This window comes from Pteropus alecto, unplaced genomic scaffold (genome assembly GCF_000325575.1).
Source record: "Pteropus alecto unplaced genomic scaffold, ASM32557v1 scaffold39, whole genome shotgun sequence".
NCBI lineage: Eukaryota > Metazoa > Chordata > Mammalia > Chiroptera > Pteropodidae > Pteropus > Pteropus alecto.
In genome coordinates this window covers 11,771,003-11,792,507 of record NW_006443568.1, presented here as the reverse complement: position 1 = coordinate 11,792,507, position 21,505 = coordinate 11,771,003, and the positions used below count along the sequence as shown (strand labels likewise).

At 50.6% G+C, this 21,505-nt stretch overlaps 1 protein-coding gene and 1 long non-coding RNA gene across 4 annotated transcripts in view; one reads left to right on the top strand and one right to left on the bottom strand.

Moving 5' to 3' along the window:
- Positions 1 to 604: 604 nt before the first annotated feature.
- LOC112472947 lies at positions 605 to 1,821 on the bottom strand. The gene is made up of 2 exons (XR_003043854.1): positions 1,556 to 1,821; positions 605 to 775 (listed from the first exon to the last, which is right to left on the bottom strand). It is a non-coding gene; the product is annotated as an uncharacterized LOC112472947 (long non-coding RNA).
- An 11,073-nt stretch (positions 1,822 to 12,894) lies between these two features.
- The window catches only part of EPHB2 (EPH receptor B2), a 143,288-nt gene continuing 134,677 nt past the window's right edge, over positions 12,895 to 21,505 (top strand). For all 3 annotated transcript variants that reach the window (XM_015598978.2, XM_025041500.1, XM_015598976.2), the window contains exon 1: positions 12,895 to 13,000. In XM_015598978.2, coding sequence (XP_015454464.2) covers positions 12,910 to 13,000 — 91 coding nt within the window. In that variant the 5' untranslated portion in view covers positions 12,895 to 12,909. The remainder of the gene's footprint in view (positions 13,001 to 21,505) is intronic.

Genomic DNA, 21,505 nt, shown 5'->3' with positions numbered 1-21,505 from the left:
TGTTCCTTCCTGAGTATATATATCCTGCTCTATACCCACCCTCAGCCCTTCATCTACAACTGTCTTGCAGATGATTTTATAACACTAAAATATGGTTAATTTTGTCCACGCTGCCCTCCACCACTAGACTAGAATGTAGAGACTTTCTTATCTTGGTAATCTTTGGGCCACCAGTGCCTAGCATAGGGTCTGTTACCAGTGGGCCTTCAAATCAATGTTTTATGAATGAAGGAATGAATGAATACATTGTCTGCCTGTAAAAATAACTTCCTCCTCTATCCTAGAATCTTTTACAACTTGGCGTGACGCCCCCACAAGACCTTGGAAGTTGGAGGGAGTTATGATAATGCGCAGGCTGTTCCGATGCATCTAAAACTAAGTAGACCCTAAAATGATATTGGAGCTAGGTACTCAGGCCAGAGTAATGTGGCTTTTATCAGCCTGCCTTGAAGAACTCTTTGAGTTCATGGCTTCCTTGAGGCAGGACCTAAGGAAATCATTAAAATGAAAAACACCAACTCATCTCAGAGACGAGAAATCCCCACTCTGGGGCTGGAAGGATCCTTGGGAACTCAGCCTGGCCCAACCTTCACTTTGGGGACGATTTAGAGAGAAGCACAGATGGCTTTATTCACTTGGGAGTCTGGTCTTTGCTTCCCATCCTCTCTTCAAGATTTTCTTGTTCTTAAAAATGCCTGTTCTGTCCGTATCTGTGTTGATGATTTCTTCAAAGTCAGGAAACCTCAAATGTTCTTGGTCCCAAGCCCTCAAGCATCTGTTGTAAATAATAATGATGGTCGTGAGATTAACAGTTTCCATTCTCAAGAATGCCCAGGTGCCAGGTGCTGTGCCAAACTCTGCTGGTCCCTTATCCCATTGCATATTCATAACAACTTCTTGTGGTAGGTGCTACCATTATCCCCATATGGCAGACGAGAAAACCAAGGCTTACAGAGCAAAGTAATCTCCCCAAAGTCACCCAGCTAGTAAGTGACAGAGCCAGGATTCAAATCTGTATATGAGTTCCTTACATTTTCCTGTTCTAGGACCACACCGCACCCATCAATCCATTCATTTATTGATTCAGTAGCCATTTATGGTGCACATATACTATTATTAGTGATTTTGATCATTTATTCATCCCTTGCATTCAACAATTGCCTACTGAGGACATACTATGTGCCAGGGCTCTGCTATAGAGGTTTCCAGGGGACATGAGACGTGAGCTGGGCCTTGAGTTTGGCAGAGGGGAAGAGAGGTGTTCTCAAACTATTATAGAAGAGCCCCTAAGGTTGAGGTGGCCCCACAGTCCTCAGAAGGTCATACCTTGGGGTTCTGTAGCCTGGCAGGTTGGGGATGGCACCACCGGAGCATCAATAGTAAGCAGCATGGTCAGTAGTCTCAGCGGGCACACTAAGACATGCTCAGGATTTTGGAGTCAGACCCCTATAGCTTCTAGTCTTAGTCCTGCCACCTTTTCCTTTTCACCATGTCACACACACCCTCCCCCGCTTGCCCCCTCAGTTCTGAAATGGGCTAACCAGCCTTAGCTCACCTGGTCATTCTGAGGCCTCAAGGAGCTCATCTGTGTGGAGGGCCTGGAGCAGTAGATGAGACCTAACCCAGTCTGGGCATTTCTAGAGATGACCCCTGGGGACTCAGAGTCAGGAGAAACTGGTCCAGCCCAGCCCACACGGCCCCCTGAGCTGGGAGTGGAATGCATGCCCCCCTCCCCCATGCACCCAGCCCGGCCTGGAATCAGACACGGATTTGATGAGTGATTCATAACCTGACGCTGCAGAAAGTTGCGCTGGACCGCAGAAGGGCTGCCCAGGGTTTGTGGTTTTGAACGCAGAGAAGAATTCCCTCATCGGCTCAGCGTAGGATAACTTACTTGTTGAGAGAGACATTTTCACGAAATAAATCCTTAGAGAAACCAGGCGCTGAGGCAGGGAGGCCTGGGGAGGGATTATCTAAATAAACCCCGTTTTTGAAGCTTCAGGCCCAAACGATTTGCCTGAGCCTTTTGTTGCTTCCCTTATACTCAGCTCGAGGTCCCCAATGACCCTGAGATCTTTTTCAATGGTACCAGTGCGGCCAGGCTCTTTCTATCTAGTTGACGTCCCATCATTTGGCCTCAATGGAATTCTCGTCGACAATTGTCGTTGGGGTATTTTTCTTTTGGGAAGTACGTGTCATGATTAGTCTAATACACGTTTTCTTTTTTTTCTTTTTCTTTTTTAACGAAGTTGCTATTTACATTTTGGTCAGGACACTTCTTCCTTTTGTCGGATTGTCTTGCCCATTGCAGGATGTTTAGCATGCCAGGCTCCAGCTATGAAATGCTAGTAGCTCCGCCACCGCAGGGTCATCATGCCCCGACAGTCCTCCAGGGGAGGGCCAGTGGCCCTGGGGTCCTGCATTCCAATAGGTTGCAGATGGCACTGCTGTAGTGTCAGCAGCGAGCAAGCGTGGTTGTGAGCCTAGGTCGTCATTATCGAGACCAATACTGTCTCCGTACATTTCTAAATGCCAGAGGGTGGGGCCCTGTGCCCAGCTGAGACCCACCAAGCCCACCACAGCCTTGCTTCCTGCCACCTTCAGTGTCTTGCCGTTCCTTGCACTCTCCCTACCCTCTGAGACAGTCAGTCCCACCTTTGCTCCTGCTGTTCCCTTGGCCTGGAAGGCCCTTCCCTGCCCCTGCAAGCTCTTCGAGAGCTCCACCCACCTTAGCTCTAGAAGCTCTCCATGTAGAGCCCAGCAGCATTATGCCGGCTCCTTCACTTACTGGTGTGTGGCCTTGGACGCATTCCTTCAGCTCTCTGAAACTCATCTTCTTCATCAATAAGACGGGGAGCAGAACGGAACCTTCCCGCCCCGGTTGTGGGGTGGTACATGTAAATCTCTCAATGTGGCACCGGCAGAGTGTGAGCCACCCTGTTCGTGTGAGCCACCCTGGCCTGCCAAGTCTTCTTCCCTTGTCGAAAGTGAGGATTGGCACCCTGGCTGGTACACCCTGCTCCCTTCTGTCCACCTCTGCTCCCCATGCTCTGGGCCTCCCCTGCAGCGGTGGAGGGGGCAGTCCTACCCTCACTGGGCTCCTTCTGCCCAGTAACAATGGCCTGGCTATGTTGGAGAGGAGGCTAGAGGTGGACAGTGGGGTTGGCAATGGCTTCGGAGACCTGCCCCCCATCCTGTTATTCCATCTGATCCCCTCCTGAGGATCTCCTTCCAGCAGCAGCCTTGGGAGACGTCTCTTCTCTCACCCTGGGGCTGCTGGGACTTGTCTCCCTAAACTGACACCTCCAGAGTCTCATCCCCTCCACTTTATGCCCCCTTTTAAGTAAAACTCCTTAAAACTGCGTTCCTGGAGCCGTCTGTTTTCCCTCCCCTCTCGACACCTGGCTGCTTTCCCCCCAGCTCCCCGCCCCAGTCTCCCTCTTATCTAAATCCCAAGGCGTCTTGTCTCTCCTTGAGAGATAAGGGGATTCCGTCTTCCCTACCCCTACCCCCAGCTGATACCGTAGTTAAAAGTAGTTAAAGTTAAACATTAGGCACTCATTGCTTGCCACTTAGAATAACTCCTGGCACATAGTAGGCACTTAAATACTTGTTGAGTGAGTAAATGGACTGTGTGTCCCATCTGTTCCTCCTGTTTGGAGATTCAGAGTGAAAAATCCTCAGGGGAAGCAGGATGTATTCTCTCCGACAGCCTGGTTTTCTTCCTAGCAAGAAAACACCATCGGTTTCTCACATTGGCTCTGGCTCAGTACAATAATAGTAACGCAAGAGCAGCAAGAATAGTTAACCTGCATGAGAGCGTGAAACGTGCCAGTGCCACGCCTTCTGTGCCCATCTCTGCAGGGGGCTCTGTTTTTCTCCCTGGTTTAGAGATGAGAATGCTGAAGTGCCCTGTGGCTAAGACACCTGCCTCTGGCGGAGAAGTAGCAGAGTTGGGATTTGAACCTGGTCTGAACCTCCAAGGCCCATGCACATCCTCATTACCCCACACCTCTGCACTGTTTTATTTTCCTCAAAAACTTGCCCTATTACAGATAGAAAACCGAAGTTCAGAATGAAGGGCTTGCCCACAGCCCCTGGGTGAGTGGGTGGGGGTCCACGCCAGAGCCAGACCGAGGCTGGGGCCCATGTACATTATCCTCCTGGCCTGTATGGATTGATATAGGAGGATGCCCAGAACAAGACCGGTTAGCGACAGACAGCCCTTTCTGATTGCAGGGCAAGCGTAGCAGTAGCCAGGGGTAATGGAGGGAATGTCGGTGGACAGGGCTGGGAGCGAAGCCAGGAGCTGGAGCTTTGCACACAGCGTTCCTAGCTCCTGAGCCTCACAGATCAGAAGGGGGATGGAGTTTATCAACTTTATACCGTGTGCTATGATGTTGTGTTTCTGGGCAGAGAAATTAACCTCCAGGTTTGTCCAGAGGTCCTTGTTCCATTCCCGCTTTGACATTAGCTACACTCATTGGGTCACTCAGTTGCCAGCAAGCCTTTAATGAGCATAGACTCTAAGCCAGGCATCAGACTCTTGGAGATGCATTGGCTATTAATGGTCACATCAACCCAGGGCTCAACAATGCGTAGGCCGTCCCCAATGTCCTGATAGGCTACTGACCTCCCATACCAGGAGGCATCCTTTCCATACACTTGCCTCCTGTGAGACCCAGACCATGGCACTTTACCCCTCTGAGCCTCAGTTTCCTCCTCTGTGAAATGGAATCATCATTACCACTTCACAATACATTTGAGAAGATTAAAGGGGATGAAGAAAAGCTCCACGTACAGTGCCTGGCATGTAGCAGCCTCTTCCTACATGTCTACAAATGGTAATTCCATCTGCTTCTGAACTGGGCCCCTAAGTTCTGACTCGGGAAGCTTGACTCGGTGTCCATTAATGGAGCCACATTTATCTGAACCCCTAAATGGCACATAGGAGGTCTGACAAAAGGTGTATCATTGATCTGTGAATTCGTTTCTAATGGAAATCACCCAATAGCATTAAAAAGAATCAAATCGCATTTCATTACCAACACAATAAATGCCCTCTAGCCAGAATAATAAAATCACCCCTCATCATGATTTCCCTAAGAAACAGATTGGGGCAGTGACGTGAATAAAATCGGTCATATAACCCCTTTGGAAAACAATTTTGCAGTTTCTAATAAAGCTAAACATATGCCTGCCCCACGGCCTAGCAAGTCCACTCCCTAGATAGTACACGCTTAAAGGAAATGAGCGCACGTGTTCACCTAGGCAGGTACTAGACTAGATTAGAATGTTCATAGAAAGCTTTGCTCATAATAGCCCCAGACTAGAAAAGACCCAATTGCCCATCAACAAAGACTGGGTAAATAAACTGTGGTAGATTCACACAGTGGAATACCATGCAGCCATAAAAAAGAACAAACTGCTGGTAACACGAAGCATCATGGATAAATCTCAAAATCATTATGCTGGGAGCAAGAGGCCAGACCAAAGATCACCGAATGATTTCATTTCTAGGAACTTAAAGCAGGCAGAATTAATTAGCGGCGACGGAAGTCAGGATAGTGATCGCATGTGGTGAGAAGGGGTATCGATGAGGAAGGACACTAGGAACTTTCTGGTGGTAGTTACGTGGTGATACACATTTGGTAACTTCATCAAGCTGAATGCTGAGGGTCTGTGCCCTTGACTGTATACATATTATACCTCAGTGAAAAAAATCAAGAATCCAAACCACACCCCTGTCTACTTTCTAATAGTGCGACGTTAGGCCAGTGACTTTACCTCTCTGAGCCTCAGTTTCTTTCATCTCTAAAAGAGTTGACAATTTCTATGTCACGGGGTTGTGAGAATTTAATGAGATAATTACCACTGGTGCAGGGGCCTGGCACACGGCAGGTGCTCAGCAGCGGGGGGCTATGTTGATGTTGTCCAGTGAGACCCAAGCTGGGCTTCGGGCAGATGAGCAGCGCAGGAGGGGCCTGGCGTCTACCCATAGATGAGCCTGGTGTGTCTAGCTGGCACTCATGTGATTTCTGTGACAATCTCCAGCTTATCTTTCAAAGCATGTCTCCCCAGACCCTTTCCACATCCCACAAGTAACCTGCAAAGTGGTCACACAGTGGAATCAGTTTAACCTCTCCATGTGCCACCAAGGCTTGGTGAGAAAGACCTCCAACCACATAGGAATCAGCTCTGTTCTGATCAAAATTCAGTAATGACCAAGTACCTGCTGTGGGCCAGGCTGTGGGCCAGGCCCTGGGCCTGGGGCCGGGGTGTGGCAGTGGGAAGACCACAAAAGATGTCTGCCCTCAAGGAATTTAGAGCCTGGTGGCAGAGCAGACAGTCGTCGAAGAACCTCACAGATGTGGGACAATCGCATCCTAGAAAACTACTTCAGAAGACGTTGTAAGAGAGGATTGGATCTGGTAAGGTCCGAAAAGGCTTTCTGGAGGATGGGACACAGGAGTGCAGCCTGAAAGATGAGTCGGCTCCAAGGGAAGGGAGGGTGCACCAATGAGGGGACACAGCTTGAGCAAACACCCAGTAGGAGTGTGGATTCCTGGTGGCCGAAGGGGATCTAGAGAGGCTGGAACTAAGAGGTGGAGAGCGAGAGGGGTGGGATGAGGCCAAGCCTTACCTTGCATGTCCTCATGCTGGGAGCAACAGGAAGCCAGCCATTTCAGAGTTGTCTGCAGGGGAGAGATGAGATGATGAAACTGGCCTTTTGTGAAAGAATAACAAAGCCTCCTCATTGACCACCTACAGTGGGCCGTGAACTGAGCTAGGGCCTCTGGCCACACTCCTAATCTTGACCACCTCCTGCAAAGGGGTCTCTCACTCCCACCTTTAAGGATGGAAAAGTCAGGTCAGGAAGGCATTATCTTGACCTTCCAATGAGGGAGTGGAGGAGCTGGGATGCACACCCACTCTGTCTGAGGCCACGTGCGCACACTTCCCACTGCGCCCTCCTCATCTACCACAGCCTCGGGGTGTAAATCCCTCTGTTCTCAGCTTTGCTTTCCTCGTTTCTAGAAAGGGGTTAGGTCCAGACCCACCTCCTTCCCAGGGAATGTCGCCAAGTTAGATGAAAATAAAGGATGAAGTAGCCAATGGTCAGAGTGAGCAAGTCCCTATGACCAAGCCCCTGAGTTTATAGAAGGGGAAACTGAGGTCCAGAGAGGAGGGTTGGCTGACCCCAGATCACATAGCTGGAGGACGGGACACGACTGCCTTTTGTTCTGACCCGGTTACTGGGCCAGGGCCTCAGTGAGTCAGGCTTGCATCTGCCCATCCTGGGTAGAGCGGCTGTGGACCACAGATAGGCTTGGGCCAGGTTAATTACATTAATAATAGCTAAAACTTATTAAGTACTTTCTATGTGCCAGATACTGCACTAAGTGCTTTTACTGAATTAGTCCTTGAAATTGCCCCTCCATCCTCCCATCCAATGAAGTGGCTTGACTGAGGTCAGACTCCATCAGGGTCTGTGACCTCTGGACTGACCAGGCTGTCCCAGGGGCTCTTTGTTGTCTGAGTAGGTCAACTTGAGAACCTCCAAACCCCACTGCCATGGGCCAGGGGCAGGGCTCTGAGATGACTCACCCACTCAGGGGAGCAAAGCAAATACCTTGGAGTGGGCTGCGGCCTGTGAGCTGGCATTGCCAGACCCCGGGGACCTCTGTCAGCAGGGGTGGCCTGTGGGAGAGCCATCAGGATTCCGCTGCCACTCAGGTGTGACCTGTCTCATCACCTGGAATGGACTCTTTTTGTCCTTTTGCCAGTGGCATGAGCTCTAGAACCCATTGCACATTGGAGCTGAGCTAGACGGCTAGAGGGGAAGGACAGTGAAATCGGGCAGGCCCTGCTCTGCCGCTGACACACTGTGTACCTTTGGGCAAGTCACTTCACCTCTCTGTGCCTCGGTTACATCATTTGGCAAAGGAAAATAGTAATGCCCACGTGGTAGAGTTGTGCAAATTCAATGTGAAAGCACAGGAAAAAGCTGGCAGAATAGCACTTTGGCTAAGCATTAGTGTGACTCTAGAGCCAAATTTCCCAGCTCAAATTTTGGATCATTGTTTGCTAGCCACTTGAGCAAGTTACTTTTCCTCCCTTGCCTGAGTTTCCCCCTCTATAAAATGGGGAAAGTAAATTTGTATTTCACTGAGTTATTGTGAGCATTCAATGTGTTTGTTTCCACACATAAAAGTTTTAAGTTTTGACTATTGTTCTTATTTCCTTTCATCTTCCCCTCTCAACCTGCTTCTATTCTCACTCTGGCTACTGGGAAGCTCAGAGCAAACATTGTTTTCTGATTATAGTCATTATCTCATCCCAGGTTCATGGGACAGTTCTCTATAGTCATTATCTCATCCCAGGTTCATGGGACAGTTCTCTATAGTCATTATCTCATCCCAGGTTCATGGGACAGTTACCTGCAAGGGCCTTCTGGCTGCTTTTTTTAATGTAAATGTAATTTTATCTAGATAGATAGATAGATAGATATAGATATATCTATATCTATCTATCTATCTATCTATCTATCTATCTATCTATCTATCTATCTATCTATCTATCTATCTATCTATCTATCTATCTATCTATCTATCTATCTATCTATCTATCTATCTATCTATCTATCTATCTATCTATCTATCTATCTATCTATCTATCTATCTATATAAAATAAACTTCCCTCCAATTCTTTCTAGAAATAGCAGAGTATATAGTATTTTATGAAAACCAGCAGGGTAGGCTATACATGTCCTGGGGCCTCTTGTCTATGAGCTCCTTGTCTTCAGAGCTTGTCCCATTCCTTTGTATGCATGACTGTGGTGGATCCCAGTACATACTGGTGCCCTGGAAAAAAAAGAGGAATGGAGGTCGGGGGCTGAGGTGTGCAAGTTGGGCTCCAGCCCTACATCGGAGGCCGAGGTGCTGAGGTGAGTCGCTGGTCCTTGCCTCACGGGGCACGCGGAGAGAAGAATGGATCTGAGGAGAGAATGCATGAAGTGCTACAATTGCTGTCATCAAGACACGTGGTTTGACAAAGGACATTTTTCTCAACTTTTGAATTTATTTATAACGACTCGTTTATTGTGTCCTTAGCTTTGTGCCCAGAGCTGTCTAAGCCCTTAACCTGCATTATTGTGCTGACACTCCATTCCCACCTCCCTCCCCTAACCCTCCCCGCGCCCTCTGAGGTGGGTAGTTTTATCTTTCTTGGCAGATGAGGAAATGGAACCGAGCCAGGATGTGACTTGCTCAAGGCAGATCAGAAATGAAATTTGAAGTCCAGAATCCTTACTCTTAACTTCTACCGTGTGCCACTTCCCCGTGGAAAGAAATGGAGCGGGATAGTTTAAACTGGGGCTGACCAAGAAAACCCAGACAACCCTGTACTGGCTGCCACAGTACAGGGTTTTCAGCCGGCAAGGGGCAGGAGAAGGAAGGGACGTGGGGCAGGGTAGGTGCCATGGCCCGGACCCTTCCATGGCATCGGAGGTTTGCTCTTTTCTCTTCCTGGAGTCCCAGATCATCAGAACCAGACTTGAGACGTGCTTTAGTCCCGTGTTTACCCGAGTGTCTGACAGAGCAGACTCTAGGAGGAACACGGAAATGGCATTAAATAACACTGAATCACACGGTAAGAAAGTTCCCCTTGCCTTCTCCTCCACGCCTGCTGATTACTCATGGAGAAAGTCTCTGTTTCCTGCCAACATGTCTCTAACACCTTGCTGACAGCCCCTAATCTCCCTTTTCAATAAGGAAAAGCAGGCCTCAAGCTCAGACCCTACTAGGGAACTAGAATGCCAGGGCATCATTTTGCTTTCATTGCGTACGGTTTATGTATTTTTATTTTTATTTAATAAACACATATAGAGCACTTACTAAGTGTCACTGCTTTGTAAAAATATTAACTCCTTTTAGCCTCATAACAACTTCACAATATAGGCATTATTATTTTCAGCTTACAGATGAGTAAGCTGAGGCACAGAGAGGTTAAGTAACTTGCCCGAGGTCACACAGTGAGTGTGTCAGCAAGGATTATGAATCCAGGCAGCTGGCTCCACAGCCCATGTTCTTAACCAACTCACCAAACTACTTCTGGTTATAGGAATCTATGCTGACTTTTTTCTAGTTATAGTAGTAACCTGATTTTTCCTTTACTAATGAATTTATTTCAGGAAAAAACAGGTGAGTCAATCTAAAAGTGTAGTTTATGTGGGTTACGTGGTTAAAGTCCTAAAAATAGTTCAGGAATGACTGAAGTTTGAGAAACTCCAGTCTAATCCAAGCCTTTCATTTGCCAGTGGAGAAGCTGAAGCCCAGAGAGGGGACAGGGCCTGCCCAGGGTCATATAGCAAGTGAGCCTATAATCCACCAGAGCAGATGGGGCTGAGATCTCACCTGCTGGCCACCCCCCATCTGCTTTCTGTACTCAGGGATGATGGGGCACCTGGAGGGAGGAGTGCTAATGTGTGCTCACCTGCCTGGAAGTATCCCCCAGTGCTGTAACAGGATCCCCGTTATCTCTGCTGCTTCCTGCCCAGGCAAGCCCTCACCCCAGGCCCAAGCCCACATCAGCATTTTGGCCACCACGGAGCTGACTTCCTTCACATTCTCTACCTTCTCTTCCAAGTCTCGTTGCAGCCTGAGGGAGTTATCCTCAGCCTGCTCATCAGTGCTCACCTTCTTCCTCACCTTCATACCTTTCCAGAAGGTTCCACACCTCTGCCTTGCAGAGACATGAGTTGACCTGGGTTCAAATTCTGATTCTGCCAGATTGTGCTTAGCCTCTCTAAGCTTTGCTGTCCCCGTGTTGAAAGTAAGGAGGAATAGGATCAAGGACAGTTGTCTAGGATAATGCACGAGGTGAGGCGTGTCCGCTGCAGATATCACTGCTCAGCTCCCTTCTGAGCTACTGAGCTTCAGGGGCCACCTCTTTGTCCTGGAGGGACATAAGTCTCCAGTGAAGAGGTGAATGAATTGGGGTCATCGTACCCATCATAGAGATGAGAAAACCAGCTTCCCCCAAAATCAGATATTGGTCTAGAATAATACCTTATGGGCAGTGGTTCCACTCACAGGCTTTGGACCCTGGCTGATCACTAGCTCCACAGCCTTGGGTGGGTCGTTTCTCTTCTCTTGGCCTCAGTTTCCCCGTCTATTGAATGAAACCTGCCGTGCAGGGTTACCATGAGGCTTAAATGTGATAAATGTTCGTCATGTCTGAGGCACTCGACCAATGTTATTTATGATCATCTTTATGCCTGTGTAGACAGAAACATCACCGTGCAACGTTCCTACCATGTAGACATACAAGAGAAATAAAACTCCCTTTCCAGTTAGAGCCTCTGAAAAGGGCTTGACGGAGTTGGATCTATGCTATTTTGTTTCTCATTCATTCTTCCAGTCAGCAGTCTTTTTTCACGAACTTCTGCGTGGCCATCATGGCGTGGAAGAGAAAGCATGAGCTCCAAAGTCCAGCAGCCCTGGGTTTGCATCCCAGTTTCCCCACTCCCTGGCTGTGTGATCCTGGGCAAGTCCTTTCACCTCTCTGAGCTTCAGATTCCTTATCTCTAAAATGGGAATGATCAGAGGACCTGCCTCACCAGGTTGTTGTGGGGATTAAATGAGTTGGTACATGCGAAATGCTTGGCACACATCCTGGCCACTACTGTTGTGAACTTACTACACCTTGGGCCCTCCGTAGGCTCCCGTGGCCAGTTTAAGTAGGTTCGGCAGACATACAAGTCAGTCCCACGTCCTGGTGAAGGAAGCCCCGGTGCTACACCCAGCCTGGGTGGTCAGGGAAGGCTTCCCTGAGCCCAGTGAAAGGGGAAAGAAAAGACATACTAGTCAGAGGGGTCAGCACAGGCAAAAGCTTGGCGTTCTGAGAGGGAGTCCTCTCTGCCTTTGGCTTCACTTGGGCTACATGTGGGGGAGAGGCAGGAGATGAGGCTGCTGAGTAGACAGGCCCCCCCGGGGGACAGTTTGTTGGGGGAGCTTGACAAGGTTAAGGATCTTCCCCGAACATCCTTTCACTTCCCCTCAATAACCTGGTGCGGATCTATCATCCCCGTATTTATCTAAACCCTTGCTGGACCCATTTATATCCTCAGCCTCTGCAGCTTCTTGGAGTAATGAGCTCCAGATGTGGTGATGGGGCCTTCCCGAAACTTCTACCTCAAGCCCGGAGGGTGCTGGGATTGGGGAGATAAGAGGAAAAACTTAGAGCTTGCTCCCCAACCCTGGCTTCACCCTTATGCGAGCCTAACACACAGATTAGCGTGGGTGCTGGGCCCCTGGGGGTCCCAGGCCACTGCAAGACCCAAATCTTGGGCCTGAGCAATCTGTATGCCAGTGCATCTGTGGGCTCCTGAAGGGGCACCCCACAGATACGGGACCCACTGTGACCACTCCAGGAGAAAGACGGGCCACCCAGAAAGTGCTTTCAACCCACAAAGGTAGCAGGTATGTCCCCAAACCAAATCAAAATGTTAAGGCTTGAAGAGGCTCAGAAACCTTTTGTACTGTGGTTCCCATTTGTCAGTCTCAATTTCTACCAGCTCGAGCCGTGTTCTCGCTGTCCTTGGCGGGATGGAGCTGCACGGTGCAAGATTTCATCATACTGCTCAGAACGGGGTGCAATTTAAAACTTATTTATTGTTTATTTCTGGAATTGTCCATTTAATACTTTCAGACCATGGTTGACCACAGATAACTGAAACCACGGAAAGTGGCACCGTGGATAAGGGAGAGCTACTGTCAATGTATTAAGAAAAGTCCATAGCTTTGCCGTAAATAAAACACCTGTATCTCTTGACAGAAACAGAAAGTAACTGTAACTATAAATACAACAGGAAGAGGGCAAGGAGATTATGGTACAGTTCAAGCCTGATGCTCGCTCTCTCAGCCGGGTGCCCACAGAAAGGAGGGGAGCCTGGGACAGGATTTGGGAGACCAGAAAGGCACGAGGAAGCAGCCAAAGGTAATGTAAGGACAGTTTACAGGAACTGGTTGCTGCCGTGGGCAACCGGCACTCGATCTCACCAGCACGTCATGTGGGGCCATGTAGATGGACCCCAGAATTGCCACTGCCCTCGCTGGACAAGGCTGCTCTTGGGGGTTATCATCCTTGCATTTCTGTGAGAGGGTAGAGGCCCGCAGGCGGGAAGGCAGAAGTGAGAAGTCTGCCTGTGAGGTGAGGGGCAGGTGAGGTGAGGGGCAGGAGCTTCTGAGGCAGATCCTGAGCCCGAGGCTTGCGTGCAGGCAGCGTCTCAGCGGCCCCCCAGGCAAGGCTTCTCTTTGAGGGATCAGGGGATTGAGGAGAATTGAAAAGGGGAAACGTTCTCACTGTGTAGTATTCTAGAATGCAGTGTCAGGTCCCACGAAATCCCACCGTGAGATAACAGGTCCAGTGAAGAGAACGGACTTATCCAAGGCACGTGGAAGCTACAAAGCTCTCGGCTCTCCTTTTGCTGCACTGACCTGCCTTCCCCAAATTTATTTTCACTCACTTTTACAGTTGTCAAGTATTTTTAGATGGGCGCAGGAGAGGGAATCTCCAAATCGAATGGGCAGGAGGCTACCTTCAGCCAAACAATTGTCTGTGGGAAGAACCAGAGCCTCAGAAAGATCCACCTGCCCCCGTGGTCTCCCACCCTCCCCCGGCCCCCAGTCCACTGCCTTCAGGGTGACTTTCTGAATCCATGTTATTAGAGGGATGACACAGGACTGAGAGGAGAGCCATCTCACTGGCTTTGAGAAGGCTCCCTGGGAAAGCTAGATGCGTTGGGTTCAAATATTCTGCCCTGGCTGGTCACATGACCTTGAACAATTACTTCACTGCTCCGTGCCTCAGTTTCCTCATCTGAAATATAGGAATAATACAGTGCCTATCTCATAGGAGTGTTAAGATTAAATCAGGTAATACATGTAAATGCTTCCACCTTAGCCTCGCACGAGCATTATGTGTGTTTGCTGCTATTATTATTATAATTCACAGGGAAGAAAGGAAGGAGACCCATGTTTATTTAGCCCATGTTTATTTGGCCCTCGTGAAGGGCCAAGCACTGTGCCTGCATTCTGCATAGCTCATCTTATGCAATTCTCAGGACAACTCCAAAAGGTAGTTCTTTATCAGAGGAGAAGAAAGGGCTTCAAGAGCATAAGTGACGTGCCTGGGGTCACACCATTGTGGGGTACAGCGCACATTCTGGGCACATGGATGTTCACTACATAGACTCAGGCAAAGTGGGGAGGTGGGACATGCAGCAAAAGGAGACAAACCAGTGCAGCCCAGGGCTCCCGGGGTGGGGGTGGGGACTTCAGGATGGAAGGAGTGGCCGGGCTGACTCAGGAATTCCGGGGGAAGAAGCTTACACTTTCTCCCACAGGCACTGAGGAGCCACCAGCAGGCCACAAGCAGGGAGTGACATGATAAAAGGGGTGTTCTGGAAAGGTCTGTGCGGCTGTGGTTTCAGGATGGATGGGCGGTGGAAAGGTCCAGAGGGGAGGCAGGAAGCTCAGCTGGGCGGCTGGACTAGAAAGGTCCCCCGAGACAGGCACAGGAAGCCTTTGGTCAGACTGACCCCCAGGACCTCGGGGCAAGGCTCAGACAGGTCAGGGCCCAGGACCTGTGGTGCTGAATCGACCCCAGACATCCATGCCTCCTTTCCTTTGCCAGTTTTTGGCTTTATCTGGGAGTCTCCGGAGGGTGTCCAGCTGGGTTGCGCTGTCCCAGCCGTCTGCAGATTGATGAGGTGCAGGGGAAGCGGCCGGCTGGGCGGGGTGGCGGGCCTGTGAGACAGGCCTGTAGGAGAGCGGGGAGCGGGAGGATGTTCTCCAGCCCAGAGACACGCTCTGACCCCACCTCCACCTTGGAACCCAGCTGGTCCCGGCCGATGACCCCGTGTCCCTCCTCTCTCCATTCCTGAAAGCCTGCCCTGGGCCAGGCTGGCAACCCAACACCTGTTACCTCAGTCTCTCCTCACAGACAGCCTGCGGGGCGAGTGGAGAGGGGCCACATGCAAGCATCTTAGACATGAGGCCGCTGTCCCACACTAGATAACCAAGCCACCAGTAGGAGAAATGCACCGGAACCTTCTGTACCAGGGTCAGAAATGTCTATGATATGTTAAGAGCAGGTTACAAACAGTACATCGAGTATGATGCCATTTGTGACTTTCAAAGGGATAAGTATGCATTTATGCCTCCCTATACGCATTTTTTGCACAGTGAAACATCTAAATGATATCTAATTGTGACTACTTCTGGAAAAAGAGCTTTTGCCTTTTCACTTTATATTCTATAATGTCTTATAATAAGCATATACTTTTTTCCACTTAAAAACTGTTTTAGAATTCAAAAAAATGGCACGGGTGTTGTCGGAGAGAGAAGGGAGGGCTTTCTTGGTACTGGTGGATGATGAGTGGGGTGCTGTTGCGGGGTCTAAGGGGACTCAGAGCTTGAGTCATTCTCTGTGCTGAGAGCCCCACCCCAGGATCCCACTGGGAGGATCCCGCTGACCCACATGCAGACATTAAGGTGAGTGGGGCCAGATGAGGAGGGTCCCCCAAAGGCCTGTGAAGGATGATAAGATTTGACTAGATGAGAAAGAGAGCTGAGGGCATTCTAGAAGGGAAGTTAGAAGCAGACTCCAGTCAGCTGTAAATCTAAATCTCTTCTCTTTTACTTCCCAGCTGTGGGACCCCGAGCAAATGGTGTCATTTCTCTGATCCTACGTTTTCTCACCTGCGTAATGGGGATCCTAATGTTACTAAAAATTAACCGTGCTCACTATGCGTAAGCTATTATTTTTTAAGTATGGGGATCCCAAAAGCTGGGGGATGGCCCCAGACACCTGGAAAGCACCTTGCCAGATTGACAGCACCTCATGAGGGCCCCAGGCAGTCCTTGCCTGACAGCCTGTGTATCCAGTAGCAGCTAGCACTCACTCGTATGGGTGCTGCCTCTGAAGCAGGGCTCCGGGACATCCACAAAGCAGGACACCATGGTGCCCATCCAGTAGTTAGCTAATGAACCCACCAGAAAATTTAATCAGGTAATGAACATCTCCTCAGGGCCTTTGCACTTACTCTCCTGCCTGGAATAAGTTTTCCCCAGTTATTTCCCTTGCTTACTTCTTGACCTGCCATAAGGTGTCCTGAAAGAACACAGCACAGCCACTAGTCACCAGGGGACTTCAGCAAAACCCTTGGACTCCCTGAACCACAGTTACGTTACCTGTAAGATGAGGATTCTGCCTGTTTTCTCGGTGTCCCTCGTGTGCTCCTCCCTCCCCTGTGCAACCTCGGTTGTGAGACCTGTTACCCTTTATTGCACTTAATGGTACAATAATGGTGGTCTGTCTGCCCCAAGCCCTTCCTGGCCCCCTCCCCATTATCTGCATTGCCCCAGGGCTGGACCTCATTCCTATAGCCTGAGGCCAGCATACAGATGCTAGCGAAGGCCTGATGAATGAATGAATGTCCATGTGGCAGGACTGTTGTAAGAAATACAGGAGGCAATGAAGGGGAAAGTGCCCTGCAAACTGTGAAGCACTGCACTGTCACCTTTAAGGAGTCTTGGCCCGTGGCCACACCAACCACACCCTCCGTGCCTCTGCCTCAGGCTACCCTTCTATGTGTCTCTGAGCCTTGCGCAGAGAATTCAAAGCAGTCCCCCGTCCCTTGTGTGTTCTGTGACACACTTTAGAGGAGGTGTGGGCAATGTTCTCACAGAGGCAATTAGCAGCGCACCTTCCTCGATGACAGGTGCACCTTCAGGAGGGGCTGCTCTCCATAACCACCCTTGCCTGGCGGCCCCTACAGCCCCCGACCTGCAAAGCCAGACTTTGGGCCCGGCCGAATTCAAAGCAGTCCCCCGTCCCTCGTGTGTTCTGTGACACACTTTAGAGGAGGTGTGGGCAATGTTCTCACAGAGGCAATTAGCAGCGCACCTTCCTCGATGACAGGTGCACCTTCAGGAGGGGCTGCTCTCCATAACCACCCTTGCCTGGCGGCCCCTACATCCCACGACCTGCAAAGCCAGACTTTGGGCCCGACCAACAGCAGGCTTTGTGTGTGTGTGTGTGTGTGTTGGGGGGAATCTCAAGGGCCTGCCTCAAATCCCATCCATTCAATACTCTTTCTGCCCATCGACCTAAGGCTTATGCACTTTACAGTTTTCAAACAGCAGCTACATCCTCTAAGTTGCTATAGATGCCAAACTGCTTAGGCAGGTGAGATAGATAACACAGCCCACCCATTCTACAGCTTGGAAAGCTGAAACTTAGAGAGGTTCATGCTTGGTTTATTTAGACAGAGCATAATCTGACCCACCCTGCCCTCCTAGACCCCACTGCCTGGGGCATTCAGAAACAGTTACGTCCCAGGGTGGGTGGAGGGCTGGGGACACACAGAAAGTGGGGCTGGGGAGCCCAGGAGGTGACCTTTGAGCCAGACCCTGAGAGCTGAGTAGAATTTTGGCAGGTAGGGTATGCTGGGAAGGATTTTAGCTAAGACCCATTCCAGGCTTGGCAGCAGGTGGCTGGGTCTTTAAGGACAGGAGTGGCTGTTGTATGGAATAGGGATGGCAGGCAGGAGCGGAGATGGAAATGGTAAGAGATTCATTCCAGAAGGCTGGCCCATAGTAGGTTCTCGCTAAGTTTTGGTGGAAATGACCGCCAGTCTCATTTGGACCTTAACCTGTGGGTAATGGGGAGACACCGACAATCCTGGAGTGATGAGGTGTGAGCTGTGTGAAAAGGACACTCTGGGGAGGCAGAGCAGGTCTTAATCCGCATCTGCTGTGCTCCTCCTGCCTTACCAGCGCTCCTCTTCCCTTGCTCCTGGTGGCCTCACCCCGGTCCTCAGGCAGCAGCTTCCCACTCTTCCCAATGTCTGAGCCCCCAAGAATCTGCCTCCTGTCTCGCTGGCCACAGGAGGGCCAGCACATGTCTACGGTTCACACATGTCCCCGTGTCCTGGAGGGCTGACATAACTGGGGAAGATGAGACCGATGGAGGCCAGGCCAGCTGAGCACACCCCAGGGCCTGCAGTGGTCACTTCCCACTGTTACAACCCATTTTTCTCTCCTCCTGGGGCCTTTCCACTATATCAGCCACAGCCTGAGAAAGTGGCCTTAGGCCCCTGATGCTGGTGGCTTTGGACAGTTATGATGACAGCCTTGGGAGGGAGGCAATGTCTTGGACGGGTTTAAGATCCTATTTGGCTTTTTTCTGTCATCCTCCCCACAACTCTGCAAAGGAGGGTCCCAATTTTCCACATGAGGAAACTGCGGCTCAGAGAGGTGAATTCAGTCACCCAAGGCCACAGAGTTCAGACCACAATTGTGACAGGTGGCTTCAGCTGTCTGGTTGCCGTGATCTTACCAAGTGCAGGTCTGTGGGCTGATCCAGGCTGGTTACCTCAACATCACCTGGGAAGTTTGTTAAAAAATATAGATTCCCAGCCGCCCATTGCCAGCCCATTCCCAAGATCCTAATTCTTTCCATCTTATGGAGTAAGGGACAGCCAGGACTAGTGTTTTTTAAAGGCACTCAAGTCCATTGTGATGCACAGCCAGCTGCTACCCTGTTCCACCACGATGTTAAAAGCACCACAAATTATGAAAAAAAAAAGAGTGCAAAGTACACGCCAAGATGTCGGCAGTGGCAGTGAAGGGTAGAGGGACGATGCAGGGAGACGATTATTATTTTATACTTTGTATTTCCTTCTGACTTGTCTACATTTTCCACATTGCCTTTAATGAGCGTGTATTGCTTTTACAATGAGAAAAATAAATAACGGAACATCTGGGCGGGAGCGATGAGGAGAGGGCTGAGAACGAGAACGGGAGCTGTGCTCTCACAGACCTGAGTCAGTGGCCGGCACAACTGGGAGTCCACGCGGGGCTCTGAAGCCTGCCTCCGCCCTCCTCCCAGCCTGGCAGCCGCCCCGGCCACTGGGCTCTTGGGCAGGGCACCTGGTCTCCTGAACCTCAGTTTCCTCATTTGGAAAATTCGAAAACCTCAAAGTGTGGGTGGCTGTGTCACCAAGATCATCCCCATGGCCAACAACTGTCCTTCCTTCGCCCTGTCCCCTACCTCTCTTTTTTTTTTTTGGCCATGTGCTCCCTTACACAGGACACCCTTTGCTGCCAGTGTCCAACTGGAGCCTCGTCTCCTGCTCTAGCCCAGACCCTCATAGACCGCGGAGCTGGCAGGGGCTTTGGGGACCACCTCAGCCACCCTCATTCTGTAGCTGGGGAAACTGAGGTCTGGAGCAGCCACAGGACCTGGTTGCCGGCTCGAGTTTCCCAGGCATGGGAGAGGCATGCATGTGTTTGCTGCACATCTCTCTCCCTGTCGGCGCCTTGCTCAGTGTGTGTGAGGGGCAGCAAGTCACCATCTGTGTTTTCCAATAAAAGAAAATGAAAATTGAAGCACATTAAAAATAGCTCAATTGGGATTCCGCGCAGGGCTCTGAAGCCTGCTGTGGCAGAGACGCCCAGCCTGCCTCCTCCCTCCTCCCAGCCTGGCACCAATGCCACCAGGAAGTCATCTGAGGCAAACATCTCCTGGGAGGGGCCAGGGTATAGGCATTGTCCCCCATAGCACCAATCGGGCCATTGGAGATCCCCAATTCTGGCTTCCCAGCTCCCAGGTGCTAATGTCCAGGATCTTGGTGACCCACTAGAGGCAGGAGAAGGTAGATTCAGAGCCATATGCCACCCCACTGGGCAGACTGAGTACATCCACCCCCAGGGCCCCAGGGCCCCAGGGCCTTTGGCTGGATCTCCTACCTCCCAAGGATGTCACATGAGGGATGCCCTGTGACCAAGAGGAAGGCAGACTCCTCTGGAGGCCTGGAGACCTGGGTTCCCAGCCCACCCCTGCACTGAGTCACTGGGCCTTGAGCAGGACCCTCTCTGGGCCCATTTCCCCCTCTGTACAGGGAGGACATTGGCAAAGGCCACGGGAGTGGTACAAGTGGGCTTCTGAGCCCCAGTGTGCTGGTTGGAAAGGAGGCTGATTTAGACATTTTCTCCTAGGGGACGTGTGAGAGGACAGAATGAGGGAACATCAGTAAGCTCTTAGCTTAGTGCCTGGCATGGATAGGGGCTCCACAAATAGCCATTATCATAATCATTCCCATTATGGTTATTTTCTGTGAAATGGGAATGTGATGGCAAGCTGTAGGAAGCCTGAGTGAGGTCATACAGGAGACAGCTTTGCACAGGCTATCACCGCTCACCGTGAGAAAGGGCTGGCGTTTATCTAGCGGTGCTGGTTCCGTGATTCTCAGAGTGTCTCTTCCTACACCAGGAGTCCGGCTTTCTGCTGGGGGTCCTCCTACGCCTCTGACCTCAGCTACCATGCAGACCTCTGTAAGGCAGACAAGGGGCATGATTCGTACCCCCGCAGTCCAGAAAGTGCTGGGGCAGGGAGTAGTCCCAGGTTCCGTGGCCCAGCCTGCAGCAGAGGTCCACTGCCTGATAGGCCTGTCAGTGGCCTGGGAGTGGATGGGGTCCCCGGGGAGGGCTGGGAGTGGATGGGGTACCCAGGGAGGGCTGGAGCTGCTCGTACCCGTACCTGGGCCTGTGCAAGCAAAAGCCAGACCGCATCCTGCTGGTTGGCCTTGGGCAAGTTATATCATTTCTCTGAGCCTCAGTTTCTTCATCTGTAAAATGGGGATGATGATAGTTCCCAGGTTTTGGGAAAATTGGGTCCTGGGCAGGGCTTGGCACATGGTAAACACTAGCTAGACAGCCCCAAGAATAGCCCACCCCCCAACCTGCTCTCCCATCCATCCAGAACAGCAACTGTTGCTGGGCCCAGCAGTGCCCAGTTACATGGGATGAACATACGCCCTGCCATAGCTGCAAGCCTTTCTGGGATGCACAGACACGGGCAGGCAAGACCGGAAGTGCTAGAGGGGAGGGCTCTCCTCAACCTTGGCCGAGAATCCCCTCACCCTGCACTGCCCCCTCTCAGCAGAGGGGCTGCGCTTTTACTCAATGGTAGGAATGGGCGTGGGCTTCTTAAGGATGAAGCAGTTGCTGGTGTGCAGGAGATGGCCACTTTCTTTATGAAGGATGGTATATTAGTTTCTTATTGCTGCTGTAACAAATTACCACATCCTAGGGGCTTAACACAACACAAATGTATTCTCTTACAGTACTGAAGGTCAGAAGTCTGAAATGGGTTTCATTGGGCTGAAGTCAAGGTGTCCATGGGGCTACACCTCCAGCGGCTCTAGGAAAGAATCGGTTTCTGTGGCCTCTTCCAGCTTCTAGAGGCCACCTGCACTCTTTGGCTTATAGCCCATCCCTCCATCTTCCAAGAGCATCACTGCAACCTCTGCTCCCAGCCTCGCTTCTCTTCTCTCTCACCCTCCTGTCTTTCTCTTATAAGGACCCGTGCGATTGCACTGCGACCACTGGATAATCCAGGATAATCTCCCCATCTCAAAATCCCTAACTAAATTCT